General features: G+C 42.4%; 1 protein-coding gene across 1 annotated transcript in view; it reads left to right on the top strand.

Moving 5' to 3' along the window:
• The first annotated feature begins 5,817 nt into the window (after positions 1-5,817).
• LOC121840589 (neural-cadherin-like) overlaps positions 5,818-22,031 on the top strand; it is a 119,937-nt gene continuing 103,723 nt past the window's right edge. The window contains exon 1 of the mRNA XM_042304651.1: positions 5,818-6,954. Coding sequence (XP_042160585.1) covers positions 6,027-6,954 — 928 coding nt within the window. The 5' untranslated portion in view covers positions 5,818-6,026. The remainder of the gene's footprint in view (positions 6,955-22,031) is intronic.

Here is a 22,031-nt window from a genome sequence, read left to right as displayed (position 1 = left end):
AAATGAGGATCAATCTTGACTGCCTGTCACTAGGAGTTGAAATTACAAACATATTGGTGAGAAGGCTTTTGTTGTGTTGTTTCGTTATCACTGCAAGCATGTGCAAACAACTCCAAAATAGGTAAGGTAGACCAATTAGCCTAACACAATTTGTAAGCAAGTTTTCAGCTCCAAAAATGTAATTTAGTCAATGAACATAGTTATTTGTTGAGAAAGGTTCAAATATAGTTATTTCATTTGATATTCACACTACTGGTGAAAAGTTTTAGAACACTTACTCATTCAAAGGTTTTTCTTTATTTTTACTATTTTCTACATTGTAGAATAATAGTGAAGACATCAAAACTATGAAATAACACATATGGAATCATGTATTAACCAAAAAAGTGTTAAACAAATCACAATATATTTTATATTTGGGATTCTTCAAATAGCCACCATTGCCTTGATGACAGCTTTGCACACTCTTGGCATTCTCTCAACCAGCTTCACCTGGAAGGCATTTCCAACAGTCTTGAAGGAGTTCCCACATATGCTGAGCACTTGTTGGCTGCTTTTCCTTCACTCTGCGATCCGACTCATCCCAAACCATCTTAATTTGGTTGAGGTAGTGTGATAGTGGAGGCCAGGTCATCTGATGCTGCACTCCATCACTCTCCTTCTTGATAAAATAGCCCTTACACAGCCTGGAGGTGTGTTGGGTTATTGTCCTGTTGAAAAACAAATGATTGTTGTGATAATTGTGTTGTTTGCTCTATAACCTGTTTGTTTACATGCCTTGACACCACAATATATATCGGCCTAAAGCCGAGACAATAAGAAGACACAGTGGCAGAATAAATTCAACCTCACATTAGTTTCATTACAAAACCGGGGAACAACACCTGTCCTGTGAAGTCCACAAAACATATTGCATGGTCAAACAGGTTATTGTTCGGACCACTAAACAACTATTGATTTAGAACCACTGAGAGTTACCGCAAGTTGCAAAGAAAACAGGAGCTGCCTCCACTATTCCAGCACCATTTCAACATCATCTAATGACCTATTCTAAGTCTAATACAGTGACAACTAAAAGATACCAAAAACGATTTAGTCCAATCAACGTAAGCTAAATATGACGTGGCTGTCCATGCACCTGATTTGTGTGTGTGTGGGTGCATGCAAGTAGAAAAAAACATGTTGACTCACCTTACTTATAGAGAAACGTCAATGCCATCCGCCTCTTTCATGTTACATAAACCGTCTTTGACTTTTTCATACATTTCACACTTTAAGTTTTTGTTGTCCTACACTACCTGGCTAAAATACTTGCTCACTAGCCTAACTTCCTTTCATGGGCAATGATAGGCCAGGCCAGCTAGTTAACATGAGCATACCACATATAGCTACATGGTGAACTTCCGTCCTCTCGGGCCAGGGGCACAATGTATGGATTTATGGTTGGATCAGAATCGCCTGTATAATCAATGGCCAGTACAGAGAATGAAGTAAAACCACAAGTGTAAATCCCTATCTCCATCAATGGCTAATTTAAGAAATGGATGATTTTAGCTAGCTAGCTAGCCACCGGACAACAACAACACAACGAGATGCAACAATAATGACATTAGGCTGGTGATGTGATTAGTCTTGAGACAAATCCAAACTAGCTTCCCTTGACACTTTAACAACAATGTCATACTCTTTCTGACTAGACAGCATCCGATAGATACAAAACACATACTGAGACAGAGGGGCGCTGTTTCATTCTACTCGGATGCTTTCTTCCTTGACATGCATTCAGTCTCTTGCGGATTGAAAAATATATATTAAATGCAGAGAGACGAAAGATACATTATTTTTCATGTTATTTTGTTAGTTTTTTGTTGGTATATTAAAGATAATATTAAGGAAATATTAATTTTCTTATAGGATGTTGGCTACCTGAGCTTTGGGCCGGTGTATAACCTAACCTTAACCCTTTTATCAAACCCTTCCCCTAACCCTAACCTTAACCCTTTTAGCAAACTCTTCCCCTAACCCTAACCTTAACCCTTTTAGCAAACCCTTCCCCTTCCCCTAACTCTAACCTTAACCCTTTTAGCAAACCCTTCCCCTTCCCCTAACTCTAACCTTAACCCTTTTAACTAACCCTTCCCCTAACTCTAACCTTAACCCTTTTAGCAAACCCTTCCCCTTCCCCTAACTCTAACCTTAACCCTTTTAGCTAACCCTTCCCTAACCCTAACCTTAACCCTTTTAGCAAACCCTTCCCCTAACCCTAACCTTAACCCTTTTAGCAAACCCTTCCCCTTCCCCTAACTCTAACCTTAACCCTTTTAGCAAACCCTTCCCCTTCCCCTAACTCTAACCTTAACCCTTTTAGCAAACCCTTCCCCTAACTCTAACCTTAACCCTTTTAGCAAACCCTTCCCCTAACCCTGACCTTAACCCTTTTAGCAAAACCTTCCACTAACCCTAACCTTAACCCTTTTAGCTAACCCTTCCCCTAATTCTAACCTTAACCCTTTTAGCTAACCCTTCCCCTTGCCATATCCTTAACCCTTTAACCTGTTGCGACGAGCAATCCCGTATCCGGGATCGTAATTATAGCCTCAAGCTCATTACCATAACGCAACGTTAACTATTCATGAAAATCGCAAATTAAATGAAATAAATATATTGGCTCTCAAGCTTAGCCTTTTGTTAACAACACTGTCATCTCAGATTTTCAAAATATGCTTTTCAACCATAGCAAAACAAGCATTTGTGTAAGAGTATTGATAGCTAGCATAGCATTAAGCCTAGCATTCAGCAGGCAACATTTTCACAAAAACAAGAAAAGCATTCAAATAAAATCATTTACCTTTGAAAAACTTCGGATGTTTTCAATGAGGAGACTCTCAGTTAGATAGCAAATGTTCAGTTTTTCCAAAAAGATTATTTGTGTAGGAGAAATCGCTCCGTTTTGTTCATCACGTTTGGCTTTTTCCAAATTAACTCCATAATATCGACAGAAACATGGCAAACGTTGTTTAGAATCAATCCTCAAGGTGTTTTTCACATATCTATTCGATGATAAGTCATTCGTGGCAGTTTGCTTTCTCATCTGAATCACATGGGAAAATACATGCAGCTGGAGATTACGCACCAATTTCGACGGAGGACACCAGGTGGTCACCTGGTAAATGTAGTCTCTTATGGTCAATCTTCCAATGATATGCCTACAAATACGTCACAATGCTGCAGACACCTTGGGGAAACGACAGAAAGTGTAGGCTCGTTCCTGGCGCATTCACAGCCATATAAGGAGACATTGGAACACAGCGCCTCAAAAATCTGGCTCACTTCCTGTTGAAGTTTCATCTTGGTTTCGCCTGTAGCATTCGTTCTGTGGCACTCACAGACAATATCTTTGTAGTTTTGGAAACGTCAGAGTGTTTTCTTTCCAAAGCTGTCAATTATATGCATAGTCGAGCATCTTTTCGTGACAAAATATCTTGTTTAAAACGGGAACGTTTTTTTATCCATAAATTAAAAGAGCGCCCCCTATATCCAAGAAGTTAACCTAACTCCTTAACTTAACCTTAACCATAACCCCTAACCCCTAGCCTAGCCAATGTTAGCCAGCTAACTAACATTAGACACCTAGCTAGAATTCGTAACATATCATATATTTAGCAAATTCTCAACATATTGTACGTTTAGAAAATTCTGAACATATAATACAAATTGAAATTGTAATTAGAAACATATACAAAATGGATGGACAACCACAAATGAATATTTACCATTCGAAACGTAACATATCATACTAAATTGAGAGTACTGAATTTAAGTACAAAATCATACGAAATTCTCTGAGACCAGGTTGATAATATTGGTCCTCATATTGGTCCTCCTTACATGGTAATGTAAGGATTAGGCTACATAAATCACAAGTGAAATGCAATGCGGAGGTCGATGATTACTTCTTGACTTGAAGCAGAATTTTTATTGATCCAGTCCCAAAATGCATTTGTGGTTGAACTCTGAGAAAATAAATAGCCTAAACATTTCAGTGGAATGGCAGTAGGCCTAACTGGCTATCCTCTTCTCATTGTACAGGGAGGGACATTTTGTGTGGTTCAACACCATTTGGTATGGTAGGGCTATGGTCTGTATTTCAAGTTTCCACACAATAGTGAGACTTCACTTATGATAATAATGGTGTATTACATTGGGGTTATTTACCACATTACATATGGTAAGGCAGCAGACAGTACAGCATGACAAATACATGGTTGCAGGTCCAAGTTCCCCTTGAGCTACACCCAGAAGATGCTGCGTGGGTATCAGAAGTGAGGATGGGTGACCAAGGACAAGCCATCAGAGGTGTGTACTGGAGCCATGTGAGCGATTGGACTTGTGACTGACCCATTGCAGGTATTTGTCCAAATCTTCACTCATCATGCTGTGGTCAGTTTATCCTCCAATTAAATTACAATTAATTCAATCTACAGAATAAACAAGGGGTCGTTCTGTAAATGTCAAGGTTTGGCGCAAGCTAATCAATCAGACAGTTTATGTTGACACATTTCAAAGGTGTAACCGTGATGATTATACATTAAGTTATTACGTTCTGTCTAAACACATTCCATTAAAGGAAAACTCCCCCCCAAAATGATGTATTTTGGTACTTGTTTTATTTGTCCATTGTTGATATTGTCCCAAAAATGTTTTGCATGTCAGCAATCAAGATTTCAAGACATATAACTTTCAAAATACAGAAATACAGCCGGTATGATGAATGTGGCATCATATGAAAAACTTGAAAACTTGATTGCTGACATGCAAAACATTTTGGGACTATATCAACAATGGACTAATGAAATACGTACCAGAAGAAGGTTTTGGGTTTGAACTGTCCTTTAAATGCATAAGAAAAACGTAATTAGTCATTTTGGGTACTAAAAATGTAAAGATGCACTATGCAGAAATCGCTCTGCTAAAACTCTAATAGTTCGCCTAATTTAAGTTTATGTGAAAACATGAGCAAGTATAGTGTAGAGAATCATTGTACCATCTAAACTGCTGTAAAATATATTTTCCATAACCAAAAACATTGTATTTTCAGCTGTTTGAAGCTGGTGTACAAAACCGAAAGTAAAATATGCCAAAACGTAAGAACTGGAAGCATAGAGACAGATCTACCACTTCTTAGACTTGCTTTCAATGAGTGACACATCTATAACACACATTTCTATGTGAATTTGGTTGGTGCCCCAAAAGGTTACATTTTGCAGCTTTAATATATTTTTGGGTTTTATTAGACTATTCTATTATATAATGTTGAGAAGCCAAATTGGTTCCCGACCTCACACGTTGAAAGCAGAACAATCTACTCCAACCAGGAACCATAAAAAATCTAAAAATGTAAAAATAACTTTTGTTTAGCATAAAGCCTTTCTATCAAGGGAGGTAAATCCAGACAACATTTGAGGCCTATAATGTTGCCTGTAGTGCAGCCCAAAAGAACACTGATAACAGTTTGCCAAAACCCAAGAAAACGAATGTGTATTCTGGGGACAAGTCTCTCCAGCAAACAAAACTCACCCATTGCTTACACACAGCATTTTAAATTGTGGGCCTGAATACTAAAAGCAATCCAACGTTCGTCTCCTGCGCAGCTAAATCAAACTGCGTGTGGGCTGGCCGATAGCTGTCTTTCCGTCCCATTCCGATCTCGGATTGGCTGTGCCTCGAAGGGCGGTGATCATAGCACCACATGGAGCATCTGCAGCGTGTAGCCTATGCCTGTCAGTGTAGAATTCATCCTCTATGTGCTCAAGTGATGCTTCACGGAATAAACTGGAAGCGAACTTGTCACTTTAGCGCTGTTCTTTGAGGGACTGCTACTTTTTCATTGCTGAAGCATTGCACTTTTGGGGACATTTACACCATATATATACTCACCGAGTATTAATAACAATAATTGTTCGATTATTTATGCCGCAAAAAACTTTTATGTTGTACTAGAGTGACAACACTGATTTGATGGAAACATGACGGGAGCTACAAACGGAACCGTAGCCCTGAAGACATTTTTGCTTGTCGCATTGGTTTCATTTTCAACAGGGAATTCAAAGCTGCCTGTGTATTATGGACAAATTGTGGAGAACTCGCCCGCTGGAACAGTGGTGGATTGGGTAGCTTTACCGGTTGGAAACAACTGTCATGTTTCGGAACTGGACATTGCTTTGGAAGGGAAGGACGCATCAGATTTTCGTTTGGTTTACCATCAAGGACAACAGCATCTTATTTTGAAATCCACAGAAACTTTGGACAGAGAGTTTATAGCAGTGTACGATTTGAAGGTTGTGCTTTCTGGTTGTTTGAATAGTGCCGCGGTGATTAAAATAGAGGTGCTTGATTCAAACGACAACATACCCCGGTTCATCGAGGGAAACGAAAGGGTAAAAGTTGATGAATTGACCCCTATCGGTTCCGAATTGGTCCGTCTTTTTGCAAAGGATTCCGACGGTGGAATGAATGGCCGGGTCACTTATTACGCATCTCCAAAATGCCAACATGTGTACGTAGTTCCCCAAACCGGACAGGTAATGCTGGTCAGTTCTCTCATTGGTGTCATGAACCTAACAGTCCGTATTTACGCTCAAGATAATGGAGATGTCGCATTGATAAGTAAGCCGGTGACACTTCACCTTGATGTGCAGAGACCTGCTGTCTCGAAGGTTAGGAGGCCCCGAGCGGTCTCCGAGGAACTGTCCTACACAGTGACCGTCTCAGAGGATGTCAAAGTCGGTGACATGATATTCACGGTGCCTGACCAGAAGTTTGAGAAAAAGTGGTTCGAGATAATATCAGAGGCGGACTCCCCGGTTCAGATCGAGAGGGACTCGGGTCGTCTGTATCTCGCGCACAGACTGAAGTCCCCCGCAGAGGTCATGGTCAAAATCCAAAACCTCAGAGGTAAGGATGGAGTGTAAAGGTGCAGTGTCGTGTGTTTTCAGTGTTTTTCCCATTAAAAGTTGCCAGTTGTCTGAGGCATCTGTCTCTTTGGAAAATGTAGGCTTTGCCTATGCCATTGGTACAGTGTTGAATGGGGCTCATTTGGGAAAGTCTCTCTCGCGGTGCACCATTACTATATCCGACACTCATGTGAAACAGTATTTTATAGGTCTAAGCATCATTGTGAGTGAGAGACTCAGCGTATCCTATTGCATTTGCTCAGGGCTTTTAGATAAAGTTTACTTGCTCTAGAAAAAAACATGTTTAGCTATTTATTAGGCTGCAATGTAAAACAATGAATTAAAAAGATAATCGCGCACGTCCGTGGAATAATTTAAAAATTGGACAATAACTTGATATCAGGTGTGAATAAAGTGATGTTTGGTTTGGGTATATTGCTATTTCATCCGTTGGATGCGCGAGCTGAGCTGCAGCACCTTGCGCAGTAGAAGATCAGTTGGCAACGGAACCTGGCATGATCTTATTAATTCAGAATTCCTCATGGCCGATGTTTTTGTTGTTTTGCACAATATATAGCCTCCATTTTGAAGTACAATATATACTTTTATTCAATGAGTCTTAATTCTACTGTATGGCCAGTTGTCATTCAGGCTGTGCGTAATGATATTCACAAGAACCTATTTGGCTATTTATCGCACTCTGGGATGCATGTGTCCGCTCTACGTTGATTACATATCATTGACACGCTAGGTGAAGGTGTTATTTGTTGCCGGCAGGTCGCTAATTGGGTAAACAGGATTATAGCACTTGGATGATGGAAATGTGTGTGTGGCTATGCATGCAAGACACGTCTGCCCACTGTCCCCAGTGCCCAACACATGAGTGTCAATGTATGGGTGTGCACTGGTGCTATTAAGGACATGAACATCTGTATCATTTTTGCCAAATAGATTTTATCCACAAAGAAATTCATTTTTGGTTGCTTTTCTGTATCCTAAACCTAGCGACTGTACCATTATGCTAATTTTAGGCATACGAATTGTGATGCTGGAGATAGTGATAAAGTTGAAGACATTACCGTAGCCTGTATAACAGGCCTAACGATTAGCCAGGTTTTTTTTTTTAGATGACAGTCACAACTGAAATACATATTATTGCTCGGATTTAGACTGTGATTGAATTCAGACATTAACATCATATCATGAAAAGTTGTCCAGGTGAGGATTTGGCCAAGTCCCTAAATCACGACATCTGCTAGTTTAAGGAAAAGTCTCCTCTGACATGCCAAGTGGATCTAGAGGTAATGAAGTTTTTCAAACGAGAACTCTGCCTCATCCACTGTTTATTTTAGAGTAATTGTGATTATTTATTCACATTGACATTCCTAGACTGGCACATGTGGTCTTACAAACCTAGACAACGGACTTCACAGGAGATAGTTTGTTTGTGTAAGGGACTTTGGAGTCTGGTTTATGCAGTGGTGCTCTCATGCGTAAAGTTAACTAGAATTCAAATTTTCCGCGCTAAACTCATTACTCAGTATTTATTGCATTGTTGTAATGTTGTGCTACAACATATGATTAAACCACGGAAACCTCAAGTCATGTTCAATTAGCGCTTAATTATTAACACAAGCCTCACCCAGCAAATTAGGTCAACCAACAGATTGTCTACATGATTTATATTGTCGGCGCTGCATAACAATGATATATGAATTAATAAAACCTTACCCTCCCCCGGATACTAACGGAAGCTTCTCCCATGAAGATAATGTCGTCTTACATCTTGTTGAAGTCCTCAATTTGAATATGAGTAGATAGATTATAATATAGATGTTGTGCTGCTAGGAGGAATGTTCTTGTACAAGCTGCAGAGATGAGGGGGAAAATACTTTTCTTGTGATACTGGAGCGAGTTCAAATGGAATAACGACCGAAATGTACTGTGTGGAATTGTCAAAATGGAGCAGGGACACTTTTAACTATCAGCATAACCAAAACGCTTGAGAGAGCCCCCCCACAAGAGTCTATACACAGACCCAGTGTGCCTGTGTAGTCTTTATGTCAAACTATAATGCTGATGTCTGCATGTGTTGTAAGGATGTCTGCATGTGTGATCACTGCACATCCCAATTATAGCCTAGGCCTATACATTCTTAATGGTGTTCAAGTGTTTGTTTGTGAGATTTGTTTGATAATGCATATTATCTCCCCTTATAGCCAATTAAAAGTATTACATTCACTGCATAATGTGTTAAGCACATGCAGCTTAGATACATTCACTGGCATGGGGAATGTCTTGGAGTAAACCACATGTAATCAGAAGTATTGTTCTCCTCTCTTGCGGCCATGCTAGGGAGAGCGCCAATGCAAAGGTCTTTGGGGACATAATTACTGTTGAAACTATTGTCTAGCCGAGTGCCACTGTGCCACATTCCGTTTGAGTGTGTTAGAAGAGGAATGGTTCTTTTCTCCCCGTTCTAAAGAGTAGATGCTTTCAGATAACACAATCGGCCCCAAGTGTGTGGATGGGTCTAGATTACTTTCCACCCCTTTGTTTGTCTTTCACACACACACACACACACACACACACACACACACACACACACACACACACACACACACACACACACACACACACACACACACACACACACACACACACACACACACACACAGTGTTTCTCTTTCTCCTCACTTTTCGTCTTTGTCTTCCATGTCTGGCACTTCTTAGGCCTTTCAATGCCAGCTGTAGAACAGATTCAAGTACTGTATTTATTTCTGGATGTGAATTGAAGTTGTCTTTCACTTGAAGAAAGCTCAATATTACTGATCTGTTATGTGCTGTACATACACGCATTCATGTGTGTTCCTACATTTGTGTCTTCCCATGTGTCCTTGTAGGCTACATTGACCTTAAACCTGTGAGTGGGAAGACAAGGTTCAGAGGACACTAGTGTTGGTGACTCAACTTTGGTGTCAAATACCATTTAATTAACAAGCCGGTCACACACACAGTGGTTTGTCTTGAGCCATTATAGCATTAAGTGTATACACGGCTGGGGGGGCATTATGTGTATACACGGCTGGGGGCATTATGTGTATACACGGCTGGGGGGGCATTATGTGTATACACAGCTGGGGGCATTATGTGTATACACGGCTGGGGGGCATTAAGTGTATACACGGCTGGGGGGCATTATGTGTATACACGGCTGGGGGGCATTATGTGTATACACGGCTGGGGGGCATTAAGTGTATACACGGCTGGGGGGCATTATGTGTATACACGGCTGGGGGCATTATGTGTATACACGGCTGGGGGGCATTATGTGTATACACGGCTGGGGGGCATTATGTGTATACATGGCTGGGGGGCATTATGTGTATACACGGCTGGGGGGCATTAAGTGTATACACGGCTGGGGGGCATTATGTGTATACACGGCTGGGGGGCATTATGTGTATACACAGCTGGGGGGCATTATGTGTATACACGGCTGGGGGGCATTATGTGTATACACGGCTGGGGGGCATTATGTGTATACACAGCTGGGGGCATTATGTGTATACACGGCTGGGGGGCATTATGTGTATACATGGCTGGGGGCATTATGTGTATACATGGCTGGGGGGCATTATGTGTATACACGGCTGGGGGGGCATTATGTGTATACACAGCTGGGGGGCATTATGTGTATACACGGCTGGGGGGCATTATGTGTATACATGGCTGGGGGGCATTATGTGTATACACAGCTGGGGGGCATTATGTGTATACACGGCTGGGGGGCATTATGTGTATACATGGCTGGGGGGCATTATGTGTATACACGGCTGGGGGGCATTAAGTGTATACACGGCTGGGGGCATTATGTGTATACACAGCTGGGGGGCATTATGTGTATACACGGCTGGGGGGCATTATGTGTATACACGGCTGGGGGGCATTATGTGTATACACGGCTGGGGGGCATTATGTGTATACACGGCTGGGGGGGCATTATGTGTATACATGGCTGGGGGCATTATGTGTATACACGGCTGGGGGGCATTATGTGTATACACGGCTGGGGGGCATTATGTGTATACACGGCTGGGGGGCATTATGTGTATACACAGCTGGGGGGCATTATGTGTATACACGGCTGGGGGGCATTATGTGTATACACGGCTGGGGGGCATTATGTGTATACACAGCTGGGGGCATTATGTGTATACACGGCTGGGGGGCATTATGTGTATACATGGCTGGGGGGCATTATGTGTATACATGGCTGGGGGCATTATGTGTATACACGGCTGGGGGGCATTATGTGTATACACAGCTGGGGGCATTATGTGTATACACGGCTGGGGGGCATTATGTGTATACATGGCTGGCTGGGGGGCATTATGTGTATACACAGCTGGGGGGCATTATGTGTATACACGGCTGGGGGCATTATGTGTATACATGGCTGGGGGCATTATGTGTATACACGGCTGGGGGCATTAAGTGTATACACGGCTGGGGGGCATTATGTGTATACATGGCTGGGGGGCATTATGTGTATACACAGCTGGGGGGCATTATGTGTATACACGGCTGGGGGCATTATGTGTATACACGGCTGGGGGGCATTATGTGTATACACGGCTGGGGGGGCATTATGTGTATACACGGCTGGGGGGCATTATGTGTATACATGGCTGGGGGCATTATGTGTATACACGGCTGGGGGGCATTATGTGTATACACGGCTGGGGGGGAATTATGTGTATAAAGGGGACTTATGCGTTTCCAAATGATTTTGCACAGGGCAGTGTGCCCCCTTCCAATATCAAGGCCAGGCAGGCTCTCCATCTGGCTTTGCGCCCCTTATCCTAAGAAGAATTAGTGGTCCATTGGTCATATTTGTTTTCCATGTGGTTTCCTTTCAAACATTTTGATTTCTGCAGCCCTGGTTAGTTGCTTTAGGGGGGCTCGGCACTCCGCCCTCAGCACATGTAGGTGAAACACTGCAAGTAGAGCCGACTCAAAGTGTGTGCATGTGTGTGTCTACAGTACAATGCTGAGGGGCACTTTTTCCCAAGTCTCTATCTCCATGATGTGTGTATTGGCTTAGTAAATGCCGATAATGGATTGTGTGTGTCGAGTGTGTGGGAGAGCTCCGTTCCTTCCATTCTCCTGCCCTAGAGGGATCCAGGGATAGCACCCATGAAAGTTTGGAAAACCTCTGCGAGAAACAACTTTATCTTTCCCCAAACACAGCAGGGAGAGCTGGCCCTGGGGTGATGGAACGAGTGAAAAAGAAAGGGAGGCAGAGGGAGAGAAATGAGAGAGACTAGAAAGTACCTTCGTCAGCTGGCGGAAAAGGAGGTTGATAAATTGGGGCCCACACACTGTAGAGCTTACAGACACCAGACTGACTGGGCTTGCTGCTGACTGGACTTTTCTGGAGTGGCTCTCTGTTCTTCCAGTTAGATTAGAAGTTACTGTGGAGGAGCCGGATGCCAGAAATCACACTTTGTGTCTGTCTCAGTACCACATTTGAATAATATCCCGGACATAAGGATTTGATATAAACGTATGTGAGTGTGAACTGTGTTGGTGTACTCATGTATCTCAGGCTTACATGTAGTACCTGGGGATTGCTGTTTGAGAGTAGGTTGGTGTGAGCTTATCTTTTCCCCTTCTCCTGTCCTTTATTTAGGTGTGTCATCAAATTATAACGGTGCAAAAAGTATGCCTACATACATTTTCTCTGCTTGGGTGCCCTTGGGTGACACATTTGGATGTCAGGCGCGGCTTGATAGGGTTTCTTTCTTCCTTCCTTCCCCTCTTTCTCTTTATTTATCTATTTCTTTATTTCTGGCCTCACCCTGGGCTAAAGCAACCAGACATTGTACCTCTAGCCTTGCTGTACCACCAGCGTCTCCTCCTTCTGACTCCACTTCTGACAATTAAACCCTTCTCCCATCTGCTGTTTACTGTATGGCTTCGAGACATGCCTGTGGACCTGTACACATCATTAAAGATACGTACACATGCCATGTTAGCTCAGTGGTATAGGAGGAGAAAGGGGAATATGTGTGTCGTTGTGGTACACATATGGGCGTTTATGTATTGGTTTATACTTCTATCTAATCTACATGCGTATTTATGTATTTCTGTTGATAGTCCTGTGTGTTTATTTTTGTGTGCCTGTACCTCGGTGTGTGGCCTTCGGCTGTGTGTGTGTGCAGAAGGAGGAGAGCACTGGAGGATAAATCATTGTGAGGAAGCTAAACCTCTCCAGAATGGTCTTTTTTTGGACCAAATGAGGCCCTGAAGAACTGTTTGGGTCTGCCTGAATCAGCGTTACAGCTGTAAGGGCATGCACACACAAGGACAGGGACTTGGACTTAGCCTCGGGATATAGTGATGGTCTCTCTCTCTCTCTCTCTCTCTCTCTCTCTCTCTCTCTCTCTCTCTCTCTCTCTCTCTCTCACTCTCTCATAATTGAACTTCATGCCAGAGTGAGGCTCAGCCCTCTCCATTGTGTTATAATAGGTTATTGACAGCCGCTCCACACTAGCCCTAGGGAGACCATTTTTTATGATGAACTAGGACAAGGTCACTCGAACCTCTGCTGGCCCCCGAACATCCTGACCCACCCGCACCGGAAGACACCCTCCCATATATACACGCACTCACACATACACAGGCACACACATACAGTGCCTTCAGAAAGTATTTATATCCCTTGACTTATTCCACATTTTGTGTTACAGCCTGAATTCAAAATTGATGAAATAGATTATTTTTCTCACCCACCTACAACATGTTTTTTGAAAGGTTTGCAAATGTAATGAAAATTAAATACAGCAGTATCTAATTACAATAGTATTCACACCACTGAGTCAATAATAAGTTCCTCGGCGTACACATCACGGACAAACTGAATTGGTCCACCCACACAGACAGCGTCGTGAAGAAGGCGCAGCAGCACCTCTTCAACCTCAGGAGGCTGAAGAAATTCGGCTTGTCACCAAAAGCACTCACAAACTTGTACAGATGCACAATCGAGAGCATCCTGTCGGGCTGTATCACCACCTGGTACGGCAACTGCTCGGCCCACAACCGTAAGGCTCTCCAGAGGGTAGTGAGGTCTGCACAACGCATCACCGGGGGCAAACTACCTGCCCTCCAGGACACCTACACCACCCGATGTCACAGGAAGGCCATAAAGGTCATCAAGGACAACAACCACCCGAGCCACTGCCTGTTCACCCCGCTATCATCCAGAAGGCGAGGTCAGTACAGGTGCATCAAAGCAGAGACAGAGAGACTGAAAAACAGCTTCTATCTCAAGGCCATCAGACTGTTAAACAGCCACCACTAACATTGAGTGGCTGCTGCCAACACACTGACTCAACTCCAGCCACTTTAATAATGGGAATGGATGGAAATTGATGTAAAATATATCACTAGCCACTTTAAACAATGCTACTTAATATAATGTTTACATACCCTACATTACTCATCTCATATGTATATGTATATACTGTACCCTATATCATCTACTGCATCTTTATGTAATACATGTATCACTAGCCACTTTAAACTATGCCACTTTGTCTACATACCCTACATTACTCATCTCATATGTGTATACTGTACTCGATACCATCTACTGCATCTTGCCTATGCCGTTCTGTACCATCACTCATTCATATATATTTATGTACATATTCTTTATCCCTTTACATTTGTGTGTATAAGGTAGTAGTTTTGGAATTGTTAGGTTAGATTACTCGTTGGTTATTACTGCATTGTCAGAACTAGAAGCACAAGCATTTTGCTACACTCGCATTAACATCTGCTAACCATGTGTATGTGACAAATAAAATTGATTTGATTTGACTTTGTAGAAGCACCGTCGGCAGCAATTACAGCTGTGAGTGTAACGTCTGCTTCCAACTCACACTCTCAAACACGTAGATCCCCTGAAAACAACGTGCTATTGGAACACAAGAGTGATGGTTGCTGATAATCGGCCTCTGTATGCCAATGTAGATTTTCCATAAAAAATCTGCCGTTTCCAGCTACAGTACTCATTCACAACATCAACAATGTCTACACTGTATTTCTGATCAATTTGATGTTATTTTAATGGACAAACAATGAGCTTTTCTTTCAAAAACATGGAAATGTATAAGTGACGCCAAACTTTTGAATGGTAGTGTATCTTATGTGGCTTGTTAAGTACATTTTTACTCCTGAACTTATTTAGGCTCGCCATAACAAAGGAGTTGAGTACTTATGGACTCAAGACATTCCAGGTTTTCATTTGTACAAATTTTGAAAAACACAATTCCTCTTTGACATTATGGGGTATTGTGTGTAGGCAAGTGACAAAAAAAATCTCTATTTAATCCATTTTAAATTCAGGATGTAACACAACAAAATATGGAAAAAGTAATGTGGTGTGAATACTTTCTGAAGACACTGTATGCACACAAATCGAATCTCCCCTGCCACTGCTAATCTTAATTGTGAAATTGGACACGCTCAAACTTGTACGCTGGGATTTATATTAATTCCTGGAGACACATAAATAAACACTTCTGAAATCCCTCTCCATCAACAGCAGAGGCAGCTTGCAGTTGAAATGCTCTCGTTAAAAAAAAAAGACAATATACACACTGTGATCAAGGATTTAGGCATTCCGTTTCTCTCACAGCTAATGATAGGAGTTTTTAGATGTGTGTGTGCAGCCCTTCTGCCCAGCCCAGCTATGTTGTTCCATCAACAGATCAATGGACTGTATGTCCCTGCTTTTCTAGTGTTCAGAGCCCCCAGAGGAGAACAGTGTGCAGTTTTGATGTCAGTCGTGCAGCCAGCATCTGGGAAGGTGTTTGTGTGTGTGGTCATTGGGAAGGTGTTTGTGTGTGTGGTCATTGGGAAGGTGTTTGTGTGTGTGGTCATTGAGAAGGTGTTTGTGTGTGTGGTCATTGTGAAGGTGTTTGTGTGTGTGGTCATTGAGAAGGTGTTTGTGTGTGTGGTCATTGAGAAGGTGTTTGTGTGTGTGGTCATTGGGAAGGTGTTTGTGTGTGTGGTCATTGAGAAGGTGTTTGTGTGTGTGGTCATTGTGAAGGTGTTTGTGTGTGTGGTCATTGGGAAGGTGTTTGTGTGTGTGGTCATTGAGAAGGTGTTTGTGTGTGTGGTCATTGTGAAGGTGTTTGTGTGTGTGGTCATTGTGAAGGTGTTTGTGTGTGTGGTCATTGAGAAGGTGTTTTGTGTGTGGTCATTGTGAAGGTGTTTGTGTGTGTGGTCATTGGGAAGGTGTTTGTGTGTGTGGTCATTGAGAAGGTGTTTGTGTGTGTGGTCATTGTGAAGGTGTTTGTGTGTGTGGTCATTGGGAAGGTGTTTGTGTGTGTGGTCATTGAGAAGGTGTTTGTGTGTGTGGTCATTGGGAAGGTGTTTGTGTGTGTGGTCATTGGGAAGGTGTTTGTGTGTGTGGTCATTGAGAAGGTGTTTGTGTGTGTGGTCATTGTGAAGGTGTTTGTGTGTGTGGTCATTGAGAAGGAATGTAATGTGACATGCATTCATTTATTATAGACTCGCTCATAGGCTCATGAGCTAGAACGTCTCATCATCCCAGTATCACTGATTATTGTAAAATAGACACATTGCTTATTGGAAACTCGTGACAGGCACACGAAAATAAAATGTTTTTGTGCGCAGAACGCGATTTCGTATACAGTGCATTTCAATCCCAGTTAAAGACCGTTCAACTGAGTACAGGCTGAGAAATGCTCCTCGGAGTCAGATGTGGATAACAGGTAACCCTTTGCTAGGCAGCTGACATCCAAACCCCCCTTTGTGAGAATGGGGTTCGAATGACGGGCCTTCATGTGGTGGTGGAGAGGTACAAGGTTGTTTGGAAGACTGTTGCTGTAAAACAGCAAGTGAGAGACACGAGAGGTGAGTTGACATATAAATGCTCCCCTAGATTTATGTCCATTGGTTGAAAGAAACAAAAGGGATTGTTGCACAATTGAGCCCATAGGTTAAACAGCAAGCGTGGTGACATCGCCTTAGTGTGCCGTGCTCATAGGCTGAAGTTAACAGGTCAATTCGTCACGCTTGCTAATAGTAAAGGAGGAGGAGAGACATGGTAACATTATAAACGCTACCATATGAATGCCCGCCATGCCCGTGAGATAGGAAGCTATATTCATATATTATGCTTAGAGGTTGATAAAAAGTGACGCCCATTCAGAACAGCCTTCCTGATTGAACTTTCGTAACTACATCTATTCAACCCAAAGGCTGCGTGTTCGAATCTCATCACTGATCATTTTAGCACTTTAGCTAATTAGCAGTTTTGCAACTACTTACTGCTTTTAAACTGCTTTGCAACTACTTCGATTGTTAGCCAACCCTTCCACTAACCTTAACCCTTTAACTACTTAGCTAGCATGTTACCTAACCCTAACCTTAACTCCTAACCTTAAAGTCAGCCACCTAGCTAACGTTAGCCACAACAATTGGAATTTGTGTAATGGGTTATGAAGAAAGAAAATTGTGTAATGCACACAAAATGCGTTTTACCTGTCACGAATTTCGAATATGTAATTTGTGTCTATTTCACAATTAGCTGTGATAGTGTGTTGGTCCCATGTAACGATAGAGATAGCATGTGCTATGTCCCTGTTTGGAGTAGTGTCTCTCTGTTTCTCTTTTTACACCCCTCCTATCTCCTTATTCTTTCTCACACATATTACTAGACCTCCATTATAAGGTAGAAACACACTTTACATAGGAGATTGTGCCATTTCAGGGCAGTTACAGAGAACCCCCCCCCCCTGTGCCCCCAGACGGGCCTTCATTAGCTGATCTAATATGGACAGAGCTGTGCTCAGGAGTTCCTCTACAGCCTGAGGGTGGCAGAGATCTAATTTCTCCTGTTCTTCCCCGTCTCTCACTTTAGCCTGCTTAGGCCTGGTCTCACTACAATGGGATGAAGATGCCCTTAGACATTGATCTAAGGCCAGTGGTTTCCTCCCCCAGTGGTTAAGGTTATGATGTGTGGGGGATGAGCTGATCCTATATCTGCGCTTGAAGGCAACTTGTACTTGGAGTGCTGTAGCAGCCTCACTCAGGTTAATGAGGTGCAGTGTTGTGGTAGTGGATGCTCATTATGGGACTAGACTCCAGGCATGGACCGCATAACCAGGCTGTTGTTGAGGAACACCCGGGCCTCCCATACAGCCCACAGAGCACCACGTGAGGAGACACCTGCACCGCGACAGAGGAGCACACACACACACACACACACACACACACATATTAGAGTACACATACACACATGCTGTCATTATTCTCAAATTCCCCCATCTTGTAGGTAATGACTTGCACAGAGACGTCTTACCAGGGAAGTTGTGAAGCTGTGTGGATGTATATAATTGATTTGATTATATCATTACTATTAGTTAACCCATAATAGGGCTTCTAATTAGGTTTTTAGTTTTGAATCTTGCGAGCCACAAACAAACTTTTGCCCTGTTGGAGAGAGTTATGTGAAATGAGGGGTAGATGAGAAGGGCACAAAAACCCATCAACATGTTTCGGAAAGTCCCTGGGCAGTTGAAACCTGTGATGGGAAATCAATATTATGTAAGAATGGAGGCCAGAGAATATCCCACCATGTTGTTATCGATTTGGTACGGGGGCGCTGTCATAGACCATCATTTGCATAGGGCTGTGAAGAGCTCCTTTTTGAATTGCCAACTTCAAAGGGGGAGAAATAAACTGCCTAAAAAAGGGACTCGTTTAAAGATTTAAAGGCTGCAGAAATCAATTAATCAAACAGAGCGCCGAGCTCTGAGGTTGTGCACGGCAGAAAATCAACAAACAAACGCAGGCGGTGGGAGATTTCACGTTCAATTGGGGGCTTTATTTGAGATTGGAGGCAAATAGGAGTAAACTACCCGTGCAAAAGAGTAATTCCCTAGTTTACCCAGGCCCACCCCCTGGTAGTTGGAGAAACAAGCTCTTTAACAAGCTCTTAAAGTGTATGTATACAGGCGTATTTGTGAGGGTATGTGTATATGTATGTGATACTCAAGGGACAAAATGATTCACACCTCGCCAGAGCAAAGACATGAGAATACATTAAGTGCCATCAGTACCCTAGCTTGAGTGTGTGTGTGTGTGTGTGTGTGTGTGCATGCGTGTGTGGACGTGTTTAACTATACTTGTGGGGACCAGAAGTTGTAAACAAACAAGGATTTGACCAACTGGGGACATTTTGTTGGTCCCCACAAGGTCAAATGCTATTTCTAGAGGGTTTAACGTGAGGGTTAAAGTTAGGGTTAAGGATAGGGTTAGGTTTAAGAGGATTTCTGTTTATGCTGGTATCAAACCTTGGGTTGCACGGGTCTATTGCAACTGTCTGCCCTGTTTCTATATTGTACATCCGTTAGGGAAAATAGGATTTTGAATGTGACTGAATTGTGTGTCCCCACAAGGTTAGTTGTACAAGACTGTGTGTGCGTGTGTGAGTGTGCGCGCGCGGACGCATTTTTGTGTGTGTATGCACGCATGTGGATGAATGCAAACAAAATGAAACACCCATTGTGTCTTCTAACCAGAGACTGGCGCAAAACGGTGCTTCCATGGCATTACCAGAATTGGGCTGTCGGTCTAAATGCAGCCAAGGAGGCACAGAGCAAAATTACAATGCTGCTTGGCAAATCATCTTAAATCAGATTCTGAACTATCACCCACAAAAACACACGGCATGTCTTCACAGCAGATATCTAAAAACTCCAAAGTGATTTTTTTCTTCTTGACTAATTAACCAAACCCTGGAACATACATCAAAAGCCCATCCAATCAGGCTTTTTGGGGGAGGAGAGCCATGTTATTTTCCAAGCTCATTTAATACGATTTTTCTCCTTCTTATTAATTGAGGTTTTGCTCGCTGGTTTGTTTCATCCAGGTCATTGGGGGAGGGTCTAGGCAACAGAAACTTAATGGGGAGCTGAAACTAGAAGTGAGCATGACTCAGGTTTTTCACTCTATCTGATAGAGAACCGTCGGTAAAGCTTTACTTTACAGTCCTGCTTTAGCTATTTGCCTGGTAGGCTATAGGCTTCCTGTTACTTCGAAGAATTCAACACAATTGATACCAGCTTCACTTAAAAGCATGTTTAAATCAATACATTCAACTAACAAAATGACACTGAACAAAAATATACACGCATCATGTAAAATGTTGGTCCAATGTTTCATGAGCTGAAATAAAATATCCCTGAAATGTTCCATACACACAAAAAGCTTTTCTCTCAAATGTTGTGCACAAATGTGTTTAAATCCCTGTTAGTGATCATTTCTCCTTTGCCGAGATAATCCATCCACCTGACAAGTGTAGCATATCAAGAAGCTGATTAAACTGCATGATCATTACAAAGGTGCAACTTGTGCTGGGGACAATAAACGGCCACTTTCAAATGTGCAGTTTTGTTGCACAACACAATGCCACAGATGTCTCGATTGTTGAGGGAGTGTGCAATTGGCATGCTGAATACAGGAATGTCCACCAGAGCTGTTGCTAGAGAATTGAATGTTAATTTCTGTAAGCCACCACCAACATAATTTTAGAGAGTTTGACAGTACGTCCAACCGGCCTCACAACCGCAGACCATGTTTAACCACACCAGCCCAGGACCTCCACATCTAGCTTCTTCACCTTCGGGATGGTCTGAGGGGGGTGCTGAGGAGTATTTCTATCTGTTATAAATCCCTTTTGTGGGGAAAAACACTCTGATTGGCTGGGCCTGTCTCCCTAGTGTTTGGGCCTGGCTGCCAAGTGGGTGGGCCTATGCCCTCCAGGCTCACCCATTGGCTGCACCCCTTCCCAGTCATGTGAAATCCATAGATTAGGGCCTAATGAATTCATATCAATTGACTGATTTCCTTACATGAACTCCGTGAAATCTTTGAAATTGTTGCACGTTGCCTTTATATTTTTGTTCAGTATACAGTATATTGAGCAGCTTTCTGAAGACTAGAAGCTCAGTAAAAAAAATATAGTAAAACAATCCACAAAGGCACATCTAAAGCAAAGGCGTATCACCCCATGGGGGCATGCAGTACATCCACACACGCTCAGCCCCGCCACTCACACAGCAACATGAAAAGAAAGGCCTTTGATATACCGCAGGCCTACATGAGGACATCTTATCACTGTTATTTCTGGGCCTAATTTCTGAATTTCATACGGGGATTACATCATCTCACGGTCCAGTATCCTGGTGGAAATTACACTGAATTATTAACCAGTCCCGATGTGATGAACTATTAATGATATTAAACAACAAAACGCAACGCGGGCCTAAAATATGATTTGATCTGAAGTGGGGAGTTACTCATACTTTATTGGGTGATACCCAGTATCTGGGTCATGAGTGTGTGCACATACAGTGGGGCAAAAAAGTATTTAGTCAGCCACCAATTGTGCAAGTTCTCCCACTTAAAGAGATGAGAGAGGCCTGTAATTTTCATCATAGGTACACTTCAACTATGACAGACAAAATGAGAAAAAAAATCCAGAAAAATCACATTGTTGGATTTTTATTTGCCAATTATGGTGGAAAATAAGTATTTGGTCACCTACAAACAAGCAAGACCTGCAACTTCTTCTTTAAGAGGCTCCTCTGTCCTCCACTCGTTACCTGTATTAATGGCACCTGTTTGAACATGTTATCAGTGTAAAAGACACCTGTCCACAACCTCAACGGGTCACTCCAAACTCCACTATGTCCAAGACCAAAGAGCTGTCAAAGGACACCAGAAACAAAATTGTAGACCTGCACCAGGCTGGGAAGACTGAATCTGCAATAGGTAAGCAGCTTGGTTTGAAGAAATCAACTGTGGGAGCAATTATTAGGAAATGGAAGACATACAAAAAAAAAAAATCCAATGTGATTTTCTGGATTTATTTTTCTAATTTCGTCTGTCATAGTTGAAGTGTACCTATGATGAAAATTACAGGCCTCTCTCATCTTTTTAAGTGGGAGAAGTTGCACAATTGGTGGCTGACTA

This window comes from Oncorhynchus tshawytscha, linkage group LG23, assembly GCF_018296145.1.
Source record: "Oncorhynchus tshawytscha isolate Ot180627B linkage group LG23, Otsh_v2.0, whole genome shotgun sequence".
Classification (NCBI taxonomy): domain Eukaryota; kingdom Metazoa; phylum Chordata; class Actinopteri; order Salmoniformes; family Salmonidae; genus Oncorhynchus; species Oncorhynchus tshawytscha.
Note: the sequence above shows the minus strand (reverse complement) of the source record. Positions and strands in the feature narration are given on the sequence as shown.